This window comes from Glycine soja, chromosome 18 (assembly GCF_004193775.1).
Source record: "Glycine soja cultivar W05 chromosome 18, ASM419377v2, whole genome shotgun sequence".
Lineage (NCBI taxonomy): Eukaryota > Viridiplantae > Streptophyta > Magnoliopsida > Fabales > Fabaceae > Glycine > Glycine soja.
The window spans coordinates 50,903,597-50,926,437 of NC_041019.1; the positions used below are offsets into that span (position 1 = coordinate 50,903,597).

Genomic DNA, 22,841 nt, shown 5'->3' on the forward strand with positions numbered 1-22,841 from the left:
CAATAATTTTGTACTTCCAAAAATAATTTGAAAAAAAAAACATAAAAAGCTCACATGCAATGCAAGTAAATTCAATGATTTTGTACTTTTCAATCATCAAACAAACAAAAAAAAAAAACATCAAAAAAGTCATTCCAGCTAAAAATGTGAACTTAACATTGGATTCACATTTTTTAGTGATGTTGTTCATACAATAACATTTTATATTTGTATTTCTCTTCATTACACAATTTATTAATTTCATACATTTCTCTTTACTTTAACATTTTTTTTACTTTATAAAAATTCATATTTTCATTTCTTACACTTGACTTTCGTCATCTTTCTCACAATTCCTCTTCTCTTCTCTCTTATGAGCTTCTCTCAATACAAGTTATGTTTCATTTCCTCTTTTCACACTTCACTTTATCCTTTTTCTAAACTTTTCACTTTACCATTTTTTACTTCTTTATGTACTAACTACATAATAGATATCAATAATAAATTGTTAGATAGTTGAATTTCTTAAGCATGTTATTAAGAATTTAATTCTTGGTCATATGAATAGAAAATATTTTATTGAAAAAGATAAAACTTATTTTAATAATTTTTATACCTTAAAAAAATTAGTCTCTAACTATAGGTGGTTAAAGATATTTTTGGTTCACACACAAAATTTTTACAATAATAGATCTCTGTTTGGAAGATTGTATGTTTTGATTTGGGCATGCAAAAGTGTAACAACTAGTAACCGTCTTGTTTTTTTTACTGAGACAAATGGATGTTGTTTTACAATGAGAAATGTTATTGGCACAGTAAGTCATACAATAATTTTATTCGCACAGAAAGAAATAGAAGAGAAAAATTTGAAATATAATAGATAATATGTATGATAGAAAAATAATCATAAAAATAATGTTGTATAAATTATTCTATGCCATCTTTTTCCGTATTTGTTTAAAGAAGGTTTACTATCTTTTTTATTCCGAAGTTGTTTTAGAATTTTTATTTATAATGAAACTTTTTTTGATGGATCAATCTCTCCTTGCGTATAATTCCTTGACATAACTTACTTTGTAAATAATGAAATTTTGCCTCCAATGTTATTTTAAAAAATGTTTGTAAGATATCTTCTAACACAATTTTTTAGACATACTATTATTTATTTATATTTATTAGAAATAATAAATTTTTGTAAGTTTTACTTTTATTTAATAAATTATACTTTTAATTTAATAAATTTTAATTAATAATAGAAAAATGTTACAGAAAATTGATTTTTCCTCGTGTCATTTCATAGAAGATCTACAGTCACGAGAACTTTGTGTACAAAAATTAACAAGAATTTTCATCAATTAAAAAATATACAATTACACAAAATATACAATATTGTTTTTTTCTTTTACAATACTACCAGTATGCAGTATTTTTTTAAAAGAATAAGTCTCTGGTTTTTATAATAATAATAAGGATAAATACTTATTTTTTTTATTGAAAACATAAAATATTAATAAATTAATTCCTTTTATAAGATGATTTTATCATTAAATAATTTGATAATAAGTCATATTTTTAGAAGACTAATTTAACATTATATTATAAAATTTAAGGATTTATTTGTCATTAAATTATCTATAAAATTAATTTATGAAACTTTTTACTAAATTGAAATTTTTATATTTTATATACCAATTCCTCGCACTTTTAAAATCTAAAATGATAATAATATAATAAAAAACATATATTTTAATTATTATCTGTCCTGACAATAATTGTTATTTCCACGATGGTTCCTGAATTTGTTTGGGCCATCTATTAGATCTGTCACATATACACCCATATCAACCATCTTCTCTCTTCTCTCTTCCTTTTCAGATCACACGCACACAGTTACGCTCTTCAAATCTATCTCTTCTCAGGCTAGTTACTCTCTTCATTCCTTCAATTCTCGTGTTTTTTTCTCCATACTATAATAACTCAACATCGAGGATCAATAATCACTGAAACATTTTTGTTCTTAAGCTATTGGTTTGGTTGGTTCACTATTCTTCCTCTTGCTGTGCCTTTAAATTCTTAGTGGGTGTTTTCACGTTTTGACTCTTTGTAACAATTCTTGCTTCAAGTTCCAGAAATGGGTGTGGCTCAAAACATTCCCGATGCGGAAGAGGGAACCTTGGAGATTGGAATGGGTGAGTATCGTTTCTATTTAACTATTTTGTGTTAGTTTTGATATTACCATTGTGGATATATTCACCAATGTTTGATAAATAAAAAAAACCTCTTTGTTTGATGCATGCCATTATTATGGAAATAAAAGAGACAGTTTTGAATGGGTATTGGATTGATCAATTTTTGAAATTTGTAACTTTGTGAATTGTCTGTTCGTGCTGCAGAATACAGAACTGTTTCTGGAGTTGCTGGGCCATTGGTCATTCTTGATAAAGTTAAGGTAACGAGTGTAGTGTAATACTCTATTTGCTTTGTTGCTTATGGCTTATTCTAAAGTTTGCAACTTTTCTCAATGAAGATGACCAACTATTTTTTATGTTATGACTGAGTTTTATGCTGATCAACTGCATCAGGGACCCAAGTTTCAAGAGATTGTTAACATTCGCTTAGGAGATGGTACTACTCGGCGTGGACAAGTGCTAGAAGTTGATGGTGAAAAGGCTGTTGTTCAGGTGTGCCTAGTGCCTTCTCCCTAACTGGCTAGCGCATCTCTAATCATGTGTTTTGCTTCTTGAGACTGGGAGATGGTAGTTGCATATATCATGAAGAGATACTTTGCCCTTATCTTTGATATGATGATGTCCTCATTTTATTGTTTTACCTATTACCAAATGTTCTATAATTATGCTGGTGTTTCTCAATCTTTATGAGTTAGTAAGAAAGCCTTCATTGCTGTCTGCTTTATTGATGTTGTGGTATTGACTTCAATAGCAAATGGTTTTGTCTATCTTGTTTTATCTTCTGCTGCTGCTATTATTAAAACAGTGGGCTTGTTTATTTACCATTGTGTATCATTCACCAGGTCTTTGAGGGTACATCTGGGATTGACAATAAATTTACAACTGTGCAATTTACTGGAGAGGTATAAACTCTTTTTATTATTACCTACTTTATTTCAAAATTAAATGTAAATTTATGTATGCAAAATTTGTTCTGAATTTTTTGTCAATGTATCTGTTGATTTGTGATTTGGTTCAGTAACATTTAAACATTGTAATTCTAACTGTGCAGGACCTAGATAACATGTTAACTATTAGTTTGAGAGTTTTATTTTTGTTCTTGTTAATTTAGAATTGGGTCAATCAGTGGCTAGTCTTTCAATATGCCCTCTTCTAAATTATAATAGTGAATAAATAAGACATATCCTAGTATAGATTAGTAATCCCATTAGCATGTCTAAACTGTAGTTGAGAAAACAGTGAAGGGTTGTTTCCTTGTTATCATATTGATTACATTACCTGTCAATTAACTTGATTAAATGAAAAAAAATTATATTATGAGTTTGCTTTTAGAAGGGTACCTTGATATATATACTGGTTAGCCTGCTAATTGAGAAGATAGCATCCAAGAAGAAAATAGAGGAGGAATTGCAATTTGCCAAATTTGTGGGATTTATAGTTTGGCTTCTGTCTACTATTTACATATTAAATTTGTTCTAGAAGGATAATTTCCCAAGTTTTATCCTTTCCAATCTGATTACCTTCTAATTACTTTATCCCCTTCTACCAATTTATCCATGTTATTGATTATTGAATCCTTTTTCATTTTGATTCTTTGATTTTGTTTGAATCAGTTTAACTGTTGACTCCCATTTTTTCCTTAATTATTGTTTTTGTTCACAGGTGTTAAAAACTCCAGTATCATTGGACATGCTTGGCCGCATATTCAATGGTTCTGGAAAACCAATTGATAATGGTCCACCCATTTTACCCGAGGCTTACTTGGACATATCAGGTATATAATTTCTTCTGGGGAGGTCTGAATATGCATGTTTTTCTTTGCCTTTTTTAAATATTTTCCCTGTAATTCAGGAAGTTCCATCAACCCTAGTGAGAGAACCTATCCAGAGGAGATGATACAGACAGGAATATCTACCATTGATGTCATGAATTCTATTGCTAGAGGTCAAAAGATCCCTCTATTCTCAGCTGCTGGTCTCCCCCATAATGAAATTGCTGCACAGATATGCCGTCAGGCTGGCTTAGTCAAGCGACTAGAAAAGTCTGATAATCTTCTCGAGGTATGTACAACGTATTAAAGTGAATTTCCTATGTTAAATGTTCCTGAATTATATGTTTAGGACCTCACATTTTGTATTCATACTTTCTTAGCATTGGCAATTTGAGTGTTTTCATCATTCAGCAGCATGTTTAAGGACTTGAAAAGAAAGTAGACTTATTGGGCTGACCTCTTCTCCTTGTCCATTTATTTACCCTGCACCCTCTTGTCAATGCTCATTGCACATGCATTACTTTAGTTGCAGGATTTAATGCAGTGGAACAGTTATGCCTTTTTTTTTTAATAAATGAATTAATTCTTTCAATAAATGTTGAGTTCATTCCTTGTTCTTGTATTTGCCAATAGTTGTTGCTTGAAGCTAGAGCTGTCAAAAAGGACCCAAACTCAAGGGTCAACCTAGCCCACCAAGGATCCGGGCCAGGCCAGGCCCATAAAGGGGGAGATTTTGCAGTTGTATATACAACTTGACCCAACCCACTTATGACCCTACCCACTTAATCCACCTAAAAAATAACCTATTAGTATTTTATAATATTTTTTAGGACTTTAAAATGTTTTGTTCATTTAATTAGAAAGAGTAAAACTCACCTAAAATACACTTTTAGGTATTTTGTAATATTGCTCAACATTATTTTATTTAGTGTCTTGTTCAAGATTATTTTTAAAATTTTTGTTATTATAGTTCTAGACTTCTAGCTTGTGATAATATGTCTTGCTGTGGTGTGTGGATAGTGAAAAATTTTATTTAACTAATATTTTTCTAAAAAAATGATTTTTTTGTTGAATTTTCCTTTTTTTTTAAATAATATTTTTTATTTTATTTTAGGTGGGTTGGTGGGCCAACCCGTTTAACCCACAACCTGTGGTGGGCTGGGCCGGGCCACTTTTTCTGGAATCAGCTTTAAGTGGATTGGGTTTGGTTGGCCCGTTTAAGAAGTGGGTCGAGGTGGGTCAGGTCCAACGGGCTGGGTCAGCCCGTTTTGACAGTTCATAAACTTTTATTGCCTGCAACTCACAGTATTATTGCTTGGTTGACTATCAGGCATGTGGCTTTAGAATCAGCTTATTTATTGGGGATATGAAAACTTGTACTAAATTACAATATTACAGTTACCTACATGTCCTTAAAAATTGAAATTTCAATATTAAATGACCTTGCCTTTTGTTTTATCCCTTACAGATTATCTAGTTATCTAGTTTTCTACTAATTGCCTTCAAATTAATAAGCCTATTTTCTTCTTATTCATTTATTGGAACTTGTTACTTTACACTAAGATGAAGAAAGTGATTTTTCCATCTAATTTTGTCAATATACAGGGTGGAGGAGAAGAGGACAATTTTGCCATTGTGTTTGCAGCTATGGGAGTTAACATGGAGACTGCACAGTTTTTCAAACGTGACTTTGAGGAAAATGGCTCGATGGAGAGAGTGACCCTTTTCCTTAATCTGGTAGTCTTTAGAACCAGTATGCAAATGCTATTTTATTCCTTTTTCTTTGTTGTTTACTTGCCTTCCTGATTTCCTTCTTTGTAATTTTGTCTATGTATTTGAGACATTAAAGAAAAATATTGCCCTTGTTTGTACCAATATTGTCTGGTAATTGGAATTACCAGAATACAATTTTATTTTGTTCATTTTTCTATGGGATGTTACACTAAAATTATTCCCTGTCTGGATAGTATCAAAAGGTTATTGTAGTCTGATCGTTGTCTTTAATCAAAACAAATTGACATAGTTGTAGTGATAATATGTCCATGATTAATACAAAACAAATCTTTTCCCTTGTTAAGCTGAATTTCTTGTAAAATTTTGAAATAGAAAAATAAAATTAGGAAGTACTATTTGGTGGATGTATGACCTTACAATTGTTTTTTTGTGGATGATCATTGTGCTATTTGCAAATTTTGATTTCATGACCTGTATGAAGGAGCTGATCATTAAAATTCTGTCTCTTGTTGCTGTGATTTATTACAGGCAAATGATCCTACGATTGAGCGTATCATCACTCCTCGTATTGCTCTTACTACTGCTGAATATTTGGCATATGAATGTGGCAAGCATGTTCTTGTGATACTAACTGATATGAGTTCTTATGCTGATGCTCTTCGTGAGGTAATGTACCTAAAACTATTATAATAAGGTGGCAAAAGAAAAGAAAAGAGATGGGAAATCTTTTATAGTCTCTATCATTGCCATGGGATCATAGTTTCCTTTTTGGTCTACAAATAATATTTCAAGCTGGCATAATAGTTGCTAGTTGACATTTATTTATATCTTTTTCTCAGAGTATTAGAAGTAACAAAGTATTTTGCAAACAATTAGATTGACAATGGAACTATTAACCTCTTCTGGATCCTGTAGGTATCTGCTGCCCGAGAAGAAGTACCTGGTAGACGTGGGTATCCCGGCTACATGTATACAGATCTTGCAACAATATACGAACGTGCCGGAAGAATTGAGGGGCGAAAAGGCTCTATTACACAAATTCCAATTCTAACCATGCCTAATGATGGTGATGAAATATTATTGAATCTTATCACCTATCATGCATTATGCACTCTCAATTCTGACTGATTATTTTTCTTGAACTTCTGTACAGATATTACGCATCCAACTCCTGATCTTACAGGATATATTACTGAGGGACAGATATATATCGACAGACAGTTGTATAACAGGCAGGTGGGTTCTTTGAAGATTTTTGGCTGTTATAAATAATGTATAAAATGCTAGGTTAGTCACCTGAATTATGTACAAAAGAATTTGGTGCAGAATAAATCTTAACATTTGACACATGATATTAATTGAAGAAAAGTACATTTTCCCCAATATGTAAATTTTCTTTTTATCATGGCCTTAACAAGTATTTTGAAATGGTTTGATTTTAGATTTCCATTGACATATAAAGGTAGTGGTTGGTGTGTGGATAGAATACAACATAGCATTTTGTTCTGTTTTGAGCTTTTGGTTCCCCCTTAGTAGAACCAAAATGTACCCTATTTTTGTCTCGTTTTCTATTCTATGCTATTTTTAAAATGCACCAAACATAAAATAAAACACATTTTCTGTTCCATCCCATTTTAAATCGTTTACCAAACCCTACTAAAAATTAAGATGGAATGCTGTGACCAAATAGGATCACCTGTAAGATCAATAGAGATTTTATTATGTTCATCCTTGCATTACCGCATAAAATCCTTTTATTCCAATGATGTGCTCTGTTCTTGATGTATTTAAGTAGGTATCAAATTAAAGCCACTTGCTTACGAAATATTAGACTGAAACTTAACATTCAATTCCTTTTTTATTGACAGATATATCCTCCAATCAATGTCCTTCCATCATTGTCTCGTTTGATGAAGGTAAGGTTAATCTTGTTCGTTTGATGTCAAAATGGCACCAACAGATAAATTTGTGACGTTTTGGATGGGTGAGTGGTGCCTACCACTGGATTCCATCCAACAATCACTAAAGACTCTGCAACTTGTTTTCCTGGCTAAAGCAGCATTACCCTTATTAGTTCAAAAAGTAAATTTTTAAGGTTTGCTTATGCAGAGTGCCATTGGTGAGGGAATGACACGAAAGGATCATTCTGATGTGTCCAACCAGGTCTGGTTTTGGCTGCTTACCACATTGCTATTTTTTCTGTTTATAAACCATCTCATTGGTGTTATTTTGTTTCTTTTAAGCTCTATGCAAATTATGCCATTGGAAAGGATGTCCAGGCAATGAAAGCCGTGGTCGGAGAAGAAGCACTTTCATCTGAGGACCTGGTCTCTACTACTTTTCTCTTGGGAATTCTTGTTTGAGTGTAGTGAGATTGTCCTTGAAGTGGTGGTACTAATTAAGTTTATTCTTTATGATCAACAGCTGTATTTGGAATTTTTGGAGAAGTTTGAGAGGAAGTTTGTTGCCCAAGGAGCATACGATACACGCAATATCTTCCAGTCACTAGATCTTGCATGGACTTTGCTTCGGATTTTCCCTCGCGAGCTTCTCCACCGTATTCCTGCAAAGACTCTTGATCAGTTCTACAGCCGAGATGCCAGTAACTGATGATATAATAATAGCAAGGTCTTATAAGTTATACCTTAGTCACATGCTCAATCATCTTGTAATGACCCTGACTATTGTTTTATTTCTTAGATTTCTCATCCAACAATCTTTATTTCTTCTATCACACCATATTCATCATATATAATAAAAGGTTTGAGTGCCTCATATTTTGATTTCCTGTGCCATGTTTTTTCAATTAGTTGTCACCAGTGAGGGCGTTTAATTGCATTGTGGGATATTCAGTGCTGCTAAGATTTTTTATTTCCCATGTATGCTCTGCCCAAATACTTGTTTTGTAGCAATGTGCATTCATTTTAGGGCAGAATGTGTTTTAAGTTGGTTTTTTTAATCAAAATTAATGTTAGTTCTTACACTTTGAAAACAATGATTTTAATTATGGTATTTATGAAAATCAGTGGAATTAGTTTATCATTTTAACTCCGGTAGCTTATTTGACGATGTAGTTAATGGCAGTCACGTGTTAGTCACATGACGACCACATGTTAGCATGTCTGAGTGGCAGGGCAGCCGTGTGACAGTAGAAACTAATTCCTCCACATTTCAAAAAATCGAGGATTGAAATTAGTTTTTTAAATACAATGATTAAGGTCAATTTTGAAAATCTTTTATATTTTATTCCCATGACAAAAATATGCTGCTGCTATATTTGACTCAAACATTATCAGTGGCATGTCTGATGAACATATTTAAAACGTGCATTTTTCTCTTAACAACTAATAGCCCTACTACCATTACAATTTAGAAGCCACACGTCCAATTGCCCCGTTTGCCAACCACAGCAAATTTGTGCTGTCTCGATTGTGGTTATATATATATATAAAATATTTTATGAAAAAAAGTATCTTATACAAAAATAAAAAGATTAAATTTAAACTATATGATTATATATAAAGGATTAAAATTTAATATAAAAATATCAGGTAACTTTTTAAGTAATTATATAACATATTTTAATTATTTATGTTTAATTATATAATTAAAATCTAATCTTTTCACTTTTATATAAAATATTTTCTTCGATGCGTCATTATATATATATAATATGGTTGGTTCGTGTTTGCGATGCCCCACCGGGTCTATTATAAGGTGGGCAGGTTGTGTTTAGTCTACCGGTGCTCCAAATGTAGCTTTTGGGCCATTAGTTTATTTCAAAGAAATAATTGTTTATTTTTAGAGAAATTTTTTATGTAAATAGTATAAAATAATTTTATATTATTATTATTGATTTTTACAATAAATATAAGAGGGTATTTATTTCACACATAAATTTTTTAATCAGAATACATGAGGGTAAAAAATAATCCTATATTTGTTATGAAACAATCAAATAATTAATCTGGATAAGCAATAATTTCTTCTTCAATCAATATTTAATATCAATGGAGGAGGTATGAATATTTATTTCCATGAAACAAAAATTTCTTGTGAGTAAAAAATACACATATATTCTCTTTCTATCCACTATTACACTCTTTTTAATTGTCTCCATTTATTTTCTAATTTTTGACATTCTCAAATTTTTTAGTCATATGCCAATTTTTATTTATGTTCAATCTTCTGAATTTATCCACAATAATTTTTTATTTTCCCTCCAATTCTCCTCTTTTAATAGAAAAATATGCTCCTCTCTCAATAAAAATCACTAAAGGGATCTCATTTTTTCTTTCAACAGGTATGCAATGTGTGTATTCATTTCTACAAAATTAGAGTTAAAAATTCAATTTTTTTTGTCACAAATCGTTTATAGTTAAAAATTAGAGTTATCTTATAATAAAGTTTTTTTAATAAAAAAAATAACATCTTTAACATAAAGAATATTTTAGTAATTATAATATATACTTTTAAAAAAATTATTTAATCAAACATGTTTTAATTATTCCTGAAAATATAAAAATATTTCCAATTTATCAAACATTTTTTTTATTAAATATCCAAAAATAATATTCTATATTTTATTTTCAAAAATTAATATTATCGAGACTAAAAAATTATTCTTAAAACAAATACTGCCTGAGTCATATCAACATTAATTTCACCCGGTTGTCTTAAGAGTCTGAGTCCATCGTACATGCAGTCCTATCTGCATTGGAAACAACAAAAGGGGTGTCAATGTTAGAGCTGTTAAAATATCATATAGTTTTATGTATAGTCAAAATAAAAAGTAAAAATACGTATAGATAAGATAATATTTTATCGTTAAAAAAAGATAATATACTTTAAGTTTGGATATACACGGTAGTGAGTATAATACATGATCATTCTGGAGATGGTGACTCTATTAATAGTTGGATTGAAATCCTATACTCGTGGATAATCAGCTTTGTGCTTTGATACATTTTCTCTACCAGTAATGTCAACTTTACAAGTCACATGCAATTGCATAGACACAACAAGGAGATAAGAAAACACAAGGGGGTGAGCAAAGTCAGATAAAAACGTGGAACCATAATAATAATCAATTAAAGAAAATAATTAATTATAAAACATAATATCTTAGGTAGTTAAATTAACAAAATAATTTCTACAGTCTTATTAATACAGTTAACACACATGGCGAGACAATAACAAGTGCAATGAATTATGAATATTAAAAAGAAAAACCACAATTGCATGCATTCTTATTATGCAATGCGTGAGGGTCATTTCAAATCACAATCTCATTATATTGCAGACTCCAATCTTCATCGAGATGAGTAATTGGGATCTCGTGTTCAATATGCATCAACTTGATATTAATCTTACTCAAGTTACAACCATGAATCCTAAACACACCATTCCAAATGTAGCTCACTCTTTTAAAATTCAACTTTAAATGCGTATGTATGCGATAATCACTTTTCATGGTACATATCAATAACTATTAACTAGTCCAACATCATTACCAGTATACAATAAAATTCCAAAGGACTGATCTGCAATGCATAAGAATTTTTGTGGTAATTTTTAACTATTATTGTGTAGGGATCTTTTAGCAACACACAAAGGATTTAATTGTAATTTTTACAATTATGTTACGGACATATTAGCAATATATACAAGGGATCTATTTACTATTTACAGGGGACTAATACACAATTTTCTAGGGGTCATTTTGCAAAATTGTGTAGAGGTTGTTTTGCATTTTTTAATATTAGGGTTTAAGGGGAATTTTTGTAAATAGGATCATTTTATAATATTTTTTAAAATTTATAATTATCCCAATTAAGCCTAAATTAACATTTCTTTAATAAGCAGTAAAAAATATTTCTTTATTAATTTTGTGATAAATTAAGTTTAATCTCATCCCCAACTTACTCCTACTAGGTATTAGGGGCCATTTAGCAATTTTGACTTGAAAAATCTTAAATTTATTATTTATAAATTAGTCCCTATACTATAGTTGCTCATAAATTGGCATTAATATTTTAAATTCTCTTCCATATTTCATTCCATCAATCCTTCAAATATCACTTGATCAAATCCAAAGACGATCAAGGTCATGAAAATAGAATGACTAACATAAATTTCATGCTACCAAAAATAAATCACCACAAAGGAAATACCACTAAAAAATCAAGTTCATCCGGCTTAAAACAATAAAAGAAATCATTTATCATATAACAAAATAAAAGAGAATTAAATATGGAGAGTTGGGCTATAGTTTTCCTGTGGTTCCTTAACTTTTTATAAAGTACGAAAGTGTTTCTAAAGTAAAGTAACGAGAAACTTTTTACTACAACAGATAGTATAAGGCTTGGCTAGCTAAACTACACAAAAGTGAGCATCACTTGGCTTTTATGTCACCAAGTAAAATTGTGTGGTAAATTTTAAGCCACCACCCACATCAGTTTTACATACTAAATATTTTAATAGTTAATAATTTATACTAATAATAGATTTTCTAATTGTTATGTAAAATTTTTGGAGGAAGAGTAAGAAATTAATAACCGTAAAATTAACAAATCATAAAGCTGGTTGGGCACGATGCTTAAGAACCTGGATTGATTTTTATAAAACATAATATTAAAACATACACAGAAAATCTAAGCTATTTTTTTTTTTTGACAAACAGAAGTCTAAGCTAACTAGTTAACCAGAGGGCTTTGACAAGTTGAGTATATAATATGTAACATATATATTAGAAAGGGATTCATAATTAATTCCAATGACGGCTAAAAAGAAACATCTAATTTTAAGGAGAGGTAAGAAATTATCATATAAAGGACCATCTAAATTTTATTTAGGGAAAGAGACAATTAAAGTTCACTCATCAATAGACAAAAATATACTTTGTGAGTATATTTTTTTTCTTTTCCTTATCCATTTCCCCAGCTCTCTTTTACTGTATAATTTTTCTTTTTAGCAGGGAGCTTCTATGCAGACCAAGGCTAATAAACTATATTAATATATTCGACGGATTGTGTCTTGTGATTATTACAAACATTAAAAACTTTTTGAACTTCAAATACATGTGAAATAAATTAATCTTAACTACACACAAGTCATTTAAATTTCACAACTTGTATTAATTTACTTTTGCCAGCTGGTGTGTGAAAACAAATGACAAGGCATCTAGGGGAAGATTTCAACCCTAACAACCTAACAAGATATATATAGGAAGAGCTGCACGTCGAGTCAAAACCTCTTGAACTAAGTCAAAAGACTGTTATAAACAGATCAAGAACAATTTGTATCCCTTGTGTCAACAAGCCTGTTTATGTTCATCGATGACCAAAAGAAAAAAAACGCTATATTTCTTTTTTGAAATCAAGTAATTGTTCAACATGTGCAAGAATTACTTATTAGCTAAGGTTGCAAATATTTTAGGTTTTCTCTTAGTCGAAAGGTGACCTAGGTTTCCTAAATAATCATCTAACCCCTCTCTCTCTCTCTCTCTCTCTCTCACCCACTCGCACACATCCTCCAAAGATATAGACATAACATTTTAGCTTCACCCCATGATTTTAAAACTTTATAAATGTGGTTTTCAAAGAAACCAATAAAATAAGTACATAGTTTAATCCCATGATCATTATTTTATTCTTGCGTATACTTTTATGGTTGTGAGAATGGCTGCAGGTTGCCCACTTTATTTGTCTCTCTCTTTCCCTTCCAACCTCATCCCATTCCGTTTTCTCTGCAGTACTCAATTGATCCCTTTGTTTTTCTATTCGTTCTGAGGTTTGAATCATTGGGCACTCCCTAATACTTCTTTTAAAATTCCCTGTACATAATTTAATTCTTCATGTTACTATTCTAATTAAATTCCTCTTATTTTAATTACTCCAATTTTTTTTTATTTTATTTCCTCTTGTTTTTCTGTTTACACTTCTTTAGAGCTTTGTGTGTATGGCCGGCATAGACTTGGGTTCAGCATCACATTTTGTTCATCATCGCCTTGAACGCCCTGACCTTGAAGACGATGAGAACCAACAAGACCAAGACAACAACCTTAACAATCACGAAGGGCTTGACCTAGTTACACCAAATTCAGGTCCTGGTGATGTTGTTGGTCGCAGGCCAAGAGGAAGACCTCCAGGTTCAAAGAACAAGCCAAAACCACCAGTTATCATCACAAGAGAGAGTGCAAACACCCTTAGGGCTCACATCCTTGAAGTTAGTAGTGGTTGTGATGTCTTTGAATCAGTCGCTACCTATGCAAGGAAGCGACAAAGAGGGATCTGTGTCCTTAGTGGGAGTGGCACCGTGACCAACGTGACGTTGAGACAGCCAGCTGCAGCAGGTGCCGTCGTCACGCTGCACGGAAGGTTTGAGATCCTGTCTTTGTCAGGATCGTTCCTCCCACCTCCCGCTCCACCAGGTGCTACAAGTTTGACCGTGTTCCTTGGTGGAGGACAGGGTCAAGTGGTGGGAGGAAATGTTGTTGGTCCTTTGGTGGCTTCTGGGCCTGTTATTGTTATTGCTTCATCTTTTACTAATGTAGCATATGAGAGGTTGCCCTTGGATGAAGAGGAATCTATGCAGATGCAACAAGGGCAATCATCTGCTGGCGGTGGTGGTAGTGGTGGTGGAGTCAGTAATAACTCTTTTCCGGACCCGTCTTCTGGGCTTCCATTCTTCAATTTGCCCCTTAACATGCCTCAGTTACCTGTTGATGGTTGGGCTGGGAACTCTGGTGGAAGGCAATCTTACTGATCCAGCTTCTTTAGGGGCACAGAGGTGAGAAGTTGAATTGATCTTATATATATTGGTCTTCTCTAATCTTTCCTTTGAATTGTTTGTGAAGAAGTACTGATTTTTCTATTGAAGACTCGTTTTATTTGGCTAGGTTTGTTGTAAGGACTCAGTTCTAGGAATAACTGTAAAACGTTTCTCTTGGTTGCTGGAGTTGTTAGACTAGACTGTTGTGCATTAACCTTGAGTTGAATAAATCATAGGCTCAAATAAATAACAAAAATATATATTTTGGATTATGAAGTTGGATTGTGATGATGTACGTAATTCGTTTTTCATCTAACAATTTCTTTGTTTCCATGATTAATTAGCATATGGAGGAACAAATAATAGTGGATAGTTTTACTCTAACATGTGAAAACATTATAACAAAAAACACAACCTTGAAGCTATATGGATAACCAACCAATTCGCTCATCAAATATTCAAGACAAATAGATCATTTCTCTTGTTTTGTTGGTATTCTAAAGAATAATTAAGGAATCCTAACATTATTGCTTTTGACCGAGTGAAGTGGAACATCTCTCTCTTATAATTAAGTAACTCCACCACAAACAAGTGGGGAAAAACTAATTATATATTTCTTGATTTGTGTTTCCTTTATTTCATTAGGCCGGCCATAGTGTAGAAGTCGTGTAATAAGCTTAATTAATGTTTTACTAACATACAATTTTATTAACATAATGCAATTTGAGGCTTCTACCTTTGATCCCTTCTAACCTATCTATTTTAGGTTTGAATCAAGTTGGAAAAAAGGGAAGTGGATAAAATAAAAATACACGAAGAGTGAGAGGAAAGAAAGTGTGTGATAGATCTCTAAGTGTGTTTTAACATTTTTTAGGGCGTTACAAAAGTGTTTGGTTTGTCAATATATAATGTTTAAAGCAAACCTTGTTAGAAGCTAAATAGATTTGTCTATCTTATATTTACTATTATCCAATGGTTCAAAGCGACAAAATCTGTGCAAGCAACTACTTTGCGAAACTATGAATATTTTCCAGCTTGTCCTATGTACAGTAGATGAGCTAACTTCGATTGCTAGATTGAGTGAACTAATTCAATAACCTTAGATTCCTAAAGATAGGATTTAACCTATTTCACACTCGTCATACCTAACAAGAGGCATGTTTATCCACAGAATGTCTTAAAAGTATAACATGTTGTAGCTTTGAAATACTTGCATCCAACTTTTCTTTCTTGTTTTTCTCTCTTCTAGTTAATGCTTTAAGACGTACTCTCAAAGGGCAACAAGGTAATCTTTTTAGAGGTTAGCTTAACCATCATGCTTCTATTATCCACATAGTTTCCCTCTCTTTTGCACACACACTTTTATAGTAAATAGAAAAGGTCAAAAGAAGAGAAAACACTTGACTTTTCTTGAATACTTGGTTTGATATATATATATACATATATATATATATATATATATATATATATATATATATAATGCTCTTAAAGCACATATATTGACTCTACACAATTCATCAAAAATATAAATTATTCAAACTTATATAAGAATAAAAAAAGTATTATGAACTTAAATATGTTTGTTGTGTAAACATCAGAATTAATTAGTCTAGTTTTTTAAATTATTTTCCAACAATATGCATAGCTGGAGAAAATTTGGGGGCAATACTGTATGTAATTAAATTTTGTGTTGATAGGTACCACATTGAAAGTGAAATTTTGGTTCATTTTAACCAAATTAATTATAACATGCATCTGGCACTACATCTAATCTTTAGCAATTTTGTTTAACTAATACTTACTAAAAATGTTACTAAAACCTTTGATAACATCAAATATAAATAAATATTATTAATATATTTTCGTGATATTTTATCAAATATTATGTATATTTCATATTATTATATAAAAAATCTCATCATGTTACTAAAATGTCGTAAAAACATATTAGTAATATTTATTTATATTTGATGATATTTTTTAAATGTTATCAAAACATTTTAATAATATTTTTTATTAAATAAAATATTACTAAAAATTATGTGTAGTAGTGACAACTAAATATACTAATTATTCTTAAAATTTCATGAAAATATACGTTCTCATTTTTTTTAACATTTATAATAACCTCTCTTATAAAGAACAAAATGTAATATTTTTCAAAGAAATTAGTATAATGTATAAGGAGTTGTTAGTATATATTTTTTAGGTAAACAATTAAGGGAATCCGTGTAAGAGTAGAAAAGGCGAGAACAATGTATGTAATTTCATAAAATTTTAGAGTAATTAGTATAGTTTATTCTAACATCATAGGTAAGTGAGACGGATATAAGCTTCTGGTTATTGGTAAGCTTTATGAGATGAATCAATTGTTTGTCTTGTCCCCATTTCCCCTTCAACCCTAACACACACACAAAACACACAATCTTAATTTGGATTTTCTTTGCTAAACAGCTTTGGATCGAGCATAAACATGGCATGCACATACTTTGTGGATTAACATAATATATATACAACAAAGGTTGTATATCCCTTTCAATATTTATTTTCTTGGTTGTTTCACTAGAACTGCTATCTTTTTCTTTGGTTGATTCACCAGACTTGCATTTTTCGTTCTCTTTGATTGAATCACCGAATTAGCCTCTCTTCTCTCCTTACCTTGGTTGCATCACCCTCAATCCACTATTGTTATCCTTGGTAGGCAGGTATAGCTTCAGAACACTTGGCTTTATCCATGTCCATTTGTCTTTTCTCCTCATTCTTTCTCTTCCCTTGTGAAAACATCCACATGTTTTTATGCAATTTTTCCCACGAACAATATCAGTTTCTGTGGCTTAGCAATAAGGGTTTCTTTTGTATCCTTTCACTAAAATTAAGATCACTTCGTCTTAGAGGAAAATATTCAAATATTTATGTAAACCTGATTCGAAACTCGATTCCAAGATAAAAATAAATAAACGCTATTGAAAGACATTCCTGCTTTAACGTCTAAATATATTTTAAGGGATTAATCACTTACTTAATTTTGTGTGAAAGATCACTATGGAAAACATTTAAGGAATTACCATCCTATTAGCAAAATGCTTTGTAGCTAGGAATGAAACTCGCTTTAGTTTAGGTAATTATAGTACTGATTTTCGTACTCATTTTAAAAAATATTTTGTACCTAGAGTTATATTTGATTTTATACTCAATAGAAATTAGTATTCATGCCCACATTCTCTGATGAGTACCTAAATACTTACATTTGGACTCGTTACTCACACTTTAGCTAAGTAAAAATGTTATTTCATGTCAAAAATAAATATAAAGCGCAACGGTTGACTAGTAAAGTTCTCAACCCACAAAATTTAAAAACAACTTTGTAGTGATAGTGCGAGATAATCACAAAGATGAAAATAATATTAAATGCAAGATATGGGTTAGAATTTTTTATTTTAAAATAATAAGATTAAATCATTTAAAGATATGATTTGTAAATTGAGCTATGGTAAAAGTTGTAATGCTATAATTAATAATATTTTATTTTAAATTTATTACATTAAATAATGTTTAGTTATACATGATACAAGTTGAATAATAAAATACTATATATGCTCACATTTATTTCTATAAATATTCATGTCCTTGACTCCGACCCCTTCATATATATAATGGATCTCTCTCTTTTTTTTTTTTTTTTTTACAACTATCCACTAAATTTAGGCCTAATTATCGTTCTTAATATATTTGTAGGTCACGCCTACATTTGTCAATTTAAATACCAACCTTTCAACAATATTATGTTGGCATGAAATATCGTACAATCAAACAAAATTAGTTGGAAAATAACTGCGGAGAGTGCAGTTCAATCTTGCACATACATTTTTCAAAAGTAATAATAATAATAATAATCTTGCACATACTTTATAGCACTGTACTTAATTTGAGTTTGAAATTCTAGAATTGTTTTTCTAACAACCAAACATTTTATATTAAAGTTTTATGAACGAGAAGAACTCTTATTATTCTAAGAGAAATGCATAGCAGCAATTAATATTCTTGCAACATATTACAAGTGGACTAAGCACACAAGCTCAATTGAGTGTTCTTTTCCAAAATGTGGGGTGGCAATTGTCTGGCTTTTGTCGTCATCAAAACTCTCATATAAGGAATATTCTCAACTAGGCCAAGCATGTATTGGGTTGTTCATTGCTTCACATTTAGCCTAGTATGTTAGCTTTGTTGAATTCGGGCTCGTTATGTGAGATGAGATGGGCCAATAGTCCAGAATAGAGTTTAAATCAAGAGTTGAGTATGCATCTTCATGGGACTTGTCCAATAGTGACATTTTATTCCAAAATTATTTGATTTAGAAGATTAGTTGGACCTTAAATAATTTTTTTTAGATAACTTTGATTTAAAAAAAAAAAAAAAAGAGATAGCTCTGGCTCTCTAGCATGGTTGTATTGTGGTCATACCCTGACTAGCTTATTTTAATAATTTTTTAAAACTTCCCTTTGTCTAACAGAGAGAGGAGGTGAAATGCCTCATTTGCATTTTTGTCTGCTTATTTTTTTATAATAGAATAAGCTTAATTATAAATTTCATCTTCTATTTATCTCAACTCATGAATTTGATCTTCTTCTAATTTAATTCATTAATTAAGTTTCTTATTTTTTTAATTCGATAATTTTAATCCCTAATTCCAAATTTAAATGTTAGACCATTAATTGTTTATATTTAGGGTCACTTGGGGTGGTTTTATTGGAGGTTTTGTTTTTATCCAACAACTTTATTTGGTTTAGACGTTCTTGCTCCTCCTGATTCTTCCTTAGCATGTCTTTGCATCTCTTCTAGCTCTTTACATCTTTCTTCCTCCCTTCATTGTTGGTCTAAAGCTTCCCTTCTCTGAGCTTCTTCAACCTTCCTCCGGTTCTCATAAAGCATCCTTTCAAGATCTTCTTTATTTCTCTTTACGAGCTTGCTCCTGCAGATCAACATAAATGCAATCATAAGGTTTCCCAATGGTTTCAGCCGTAGTCCTATGAAAATAAGTAAACATGCAGAAGTTCACTGCAGTTCCAGCAACTGGAAGCGTAAATACATCATAGTCTGACTAAAACTACCTTCTTTTCTTTTTTTCGTTAAATGGAAATTCATAAACAAGATAAAAAAAATTGACGATTCTGTCAGAATATCAAAAGAATTAAAATATTAAACCACACCCTAAAATGACACTTATCTTGGTCTTGTTCTCTTTGTAGAGAAAGTAGGACAAATTAACAAGAAGCCCATCATGATATTCATATTCTTGTCACACAGCAGAAAATAATGAATTGGAGGATAAAGTGATTTATAAGGGACTAATCAACTTTCAATAAAATTAAGACATGTGATGATTAACCATTAACGTTTAAATTTAGAATTCAGAACTAAAATTATTGGATTGAAAAAGTAAAAGACCTAATTAATGAATTAAAACGTCAGTTGAAAATTAAAATTACCAGATTGAAAAAACAAAAGATCTAATTAGTAAATTAAATTAAAAAAAATCAAATTCATGAATTGAAATAAATAAAGAAATCAAATTTATAATTAAGCCAATAGAATATGAGAAACATAGGACAGATTAAAGTTATTTTATGTTGAAGAACTAACATGGGATGCGCAAATGAAAATTAACAATTGCGCTCAATGCAAGCAAAACAAAGTTTAGCCGTGATGTGACGGACAAATAATATAAAAAGACATGTACATTGGCAAACCAAACGAAAATGGACTTATTGATTTTATTTTTGTTCTGAAAGAAAAAGTCAACATATTATTGAAAAATTATTTTGCAAGTGAACTTAACATGAACTCATAATCAAGCTTAAGGCCCACAAGAGAACGGACATCACTGTTAATTAATATGTTTGGCAATTAATATCGGGTAGGTTGGCAGTTGATTCATTCAGTGCAAGTTGTTTTTTGAATGCTATTGTGCATCTCTATGTTGGCAAGTCACTTTAAATATTATTAAAAAAAATTGCAAGGCAACCTCTAATCACTAATTCACAAAGGTGTTTTCTTAGAAGCTTTTCATGCACATGGCGGGTTGATCGTGAATTTAATTATTGTTGCAATAAAGTCCTACATTACCGGTTGCATTTAGAGGCTAAGTGGGGAAGTTTCTTTTTTTATTGAATTTTAGAATTAATGTCTCGTTAGGAAACATGTGACTTATGTAGGAACTAATAAATAAATAAATAATTATTAAAGATTAAAATGTAATTAGATTAAATAAGTAAAATTTTCAAATGTATCTGCTACCTGATAAGAGTAGTGATTATAAAAAGGATTAATACCCATTACTGTTAGACAATGTCTCCTTCCTGACAAGTGTTCTTTCTAGTCCCAACCATAAGAAGCATGAAGAGATTAAATTGTAATTAGATTAAATAAGTAAAATTTTTAAAGATAATTGTTACATGATAGGAGTAGTGATTATGAAAGGAATTAATACTCACTACTATTAAACAATGTCTTCTTCCTGACAAGTGTTCTCTCTAGTCCCCAACAATAAGGAACTTAGAGAGAGACAACATAAATAATAGAGAAAAGTCTCACTAATAGAGAATGATACACACTGATTATCTATTATTTGTGAAAATTATAGATTTCAAGATCTTGTCGGTTTCTTATAATTGTTAATTTAAGAAATTCTTAAAATTTTTACATGCGATATTAAAACATGTGTTATGAAATTTATGATTCTCTAAGAATAATTTATTTTTTCCTAATTATGTATAAACTTTAATTATAAAATTTAGGAATTATTTTATTTTTTATGCAGCAAGTATGAAATTTTATATTAAAAATGATATCAATTAAATTGATTTTCAAATCACATGTATGAATGATGTTCTACTACGTGAAATTATATTATTTTAAATGTGTTTAATAGAGAAAGTGAAAAAGTACGCTCGTGTTGATCAAATGCATATGGCCAATTTATGGGATGGTACACAATTTCTCTCGCTCACATTTACATGTACGTGATTTATTTTGAGGCCACAAAATAGGGCAGTTACCTTTTACCTTTTGGGAATGGATTTGCACGTTAAGCCGAAAGCTTTTACGTTTTCCAATTCTTTTGAACCTTAGGTAGGTGATCTTGGAATGAACGGAATGAAAAGCAAAAGTCCTCTCCTTAGTAAGTTTGTCTTATAAGTGAAAGGATTTTTTGTAATTGCTATTCCAATCCACTTTTTTCAATTTTCAATCCCACGTGCTCATTTTTTCCCAATACTATTGTTGAATGTCATTAAAGGATTTAAAGTTTATGTTTAGGAATTAAATTAAAATGATTGCTTTGAAATTGTCGATAACAATAAATATGTATATGCTACATATTTGCTTGAACGTATTTAAATGCAAAAGACAAATAAATGTGAATATCATTTTATGGTCTGGAATGAAATTAATAAAATGACTATGAATTATTAATAACAATAAGTATGTGTAGGTCATATATTTGGTCGGAATTAAGTGTATGATAGATGATATATTTGGTCGGAATTAAGTGTATGATAGATTTTTTAGTTACCAAAGTGGTCAAATCTATAAGGTTATTTAATTCCAAATTAATAATTATTTCAATTACTCATAAAATAATGGATGCTAAATTATATGATTATTGGTTTAGTACCCAATGTACATAATGGTTTAGTCATTTTAATGCGTATTATATTAGTTTAATCTATTTATTTATTTTTAGTCCATAATGTTTAGTAATGTCACATGAGCCAAAAGTTGGAGAATGTTAGAATTAATGTCTCATGTAAGAGATATGTGACTTATGCATAGACTAATAAACAAATAATTAATAATTAGAGAATAAATTATAATTAGGTTAAGTAGGAGAAGTTTCTAAATGTAACTGCTACTTGATAGGAGTAGTGATTATAAAAGGAGTGAATACTCACTAATGTTAAACAAGATTCCCTTCATGACAGAACAATGTTCTCTCTAACCCTTAGCCATCACGAGCATATAGAAAGATAGAAAGTATAGTCAAGGAAGTGAAACTCTTGTTTTGTCTTCTCTTCTTCCAAGGAAATCAAAATGCACTAAAAAGAAGCCTTACTAATGGAGAAATGTATGCAATGTTTATCTATTATTTGTGAGAATCATAGGTTTCAAGATCCTGTTGGTTTTCTATCATTGTTAATCTAGAGAACCGTTAAAATTTTTACACTGAAGACTTGCATATATGCAACCTGTGGAAGCAAAGCTTTCCAAGTTTATTTTGATGATGCCAAAGACTCAAGATATGCAAAAACCATTAAGATAAGTATTAAAAGAGTTTTTCAAAATATTGAATAGCATAATTTTGTTCAAGAGAATTTTTCAAAAGAAAAATCTTTTACCAA

At 30.6% G+C, this 22,841-nt stretch overlaps 2 protein-coding genes across 7 annotated transcripts; both read left to right on the top strand.

Moving 5' to 3' along the window:
* The first annotated feature begins 1,776 nt into the window (after positions 1–1,776).
* On the top strand, positions 1,777–8,456 carry LOC114396620 (V-type proton ATPase subunit B 2-like). Of its 5 annotated transcripts, none has more exons than XM_028358697.1 (15): positions 1,777–1,898; positions 2,087–2,168; positions 2,373–2,428; positions 2,562–2,660; positions 3,011–3,070; positions 3,831–3,942; positions 4,020–4,228; positions 5,545–5,676; positions 6,202–6,339; positions 6,589–6,739; positions 6,827–6,909; positions 7,542–7,589; positions 7,783–7,836; positions 7,917–8,000; positions 8,098–8,456. In XM_028358697.1, exons 2-15 carry the CDS (start codon positions 2,111–2,113, stop codon positions 8,281–8,283), a joined length of 1,470 nt encoding a protein of 489 aa, XP_028214498.1. In that variant the 5' UTR covers positions 1,777–1,898; positions 2,087–2,110; the 3' UTR covers positions 8,284–8,456. The 5 variants fall into 5 exon arrangements, with proteins under 5 accessions (XP_028214498.1, XP_028214500.1, XP_028214499.1 ...); XM_028358699.1 differs by having other exon boundaries at positions 1,785–1,898; positions 2,103–2,168; XM_028358698.1 differs by having other exon boundaries at positions 1,800–1,898; positions 2,109–2,168.
* Positions 8,457–13,296: 4,840 nt separating this feature from the next.
* LOC114395464 (AT-hook motif nuclear-localized protein 23-like) lies at positions 13,297–14,729 on the top strand. Of its 2 annotated transcripts, none has more exons than XM_028357253.1 (2): positions 13,297–13,509; positions 13,621–14,729. In XM_028357253.1, the coding sequence occupies exon 2, from the start codon at positions 13,633–13,635 to the stop codon at positions 14,437–14,439; it is 807 nt and encodes a 268-aa protein (XP_028213054.1). In that variant the 5' UTR covers positions 13,297–13,509; positions 13,621–13,632; the 3' UTR covers positions 14,440–14,729. The 2 variants fall into 2 exon arrangements, with proteins under 2 accessions (XP_028213054.1, XP_028213053.1); XM_028357252.1 differs by having other exon boundaries at positions 13,301–13,464.
* Positions 14,730–22,841: the final 8,112 nt, after the last annotated feature.

What these genes read in the sequence shown, in the direction of transcription:
- LOC114396620 (XM_028358697.1), top strand. Translation starts at nt 2,111, where the DNA reads ATGGGTGTGGCTCAAAACATTCCCGATGCGGAAGAGGGAACCTTGGAG. An exon ending in ATTCTGATGTGTCCAACCAG is followed by an intron (nt 7,837 to 7,916) that starts GTCTGGTTTTGG and finishes GTTTCTTTTAAG; the next exon opens with CTCTATGCAAATTATGCCAT. An exon ending in CACTTTCATCTGAGGACCTG is followed by an intron (nt 8,001 to 8,097) that starts GTCTCTACTACT and finishes TATGATCAACAG; the next exon opens with CTGTATTTGGAATTTTTGGA.
- LOC114395464 (XM_028357253.1), top strand. Translation starts at nt 13,633, where the DNA reads ATGGCCGGCATAGACTTGGGTTCAGCATCACATTTTGTTCATCATCGC.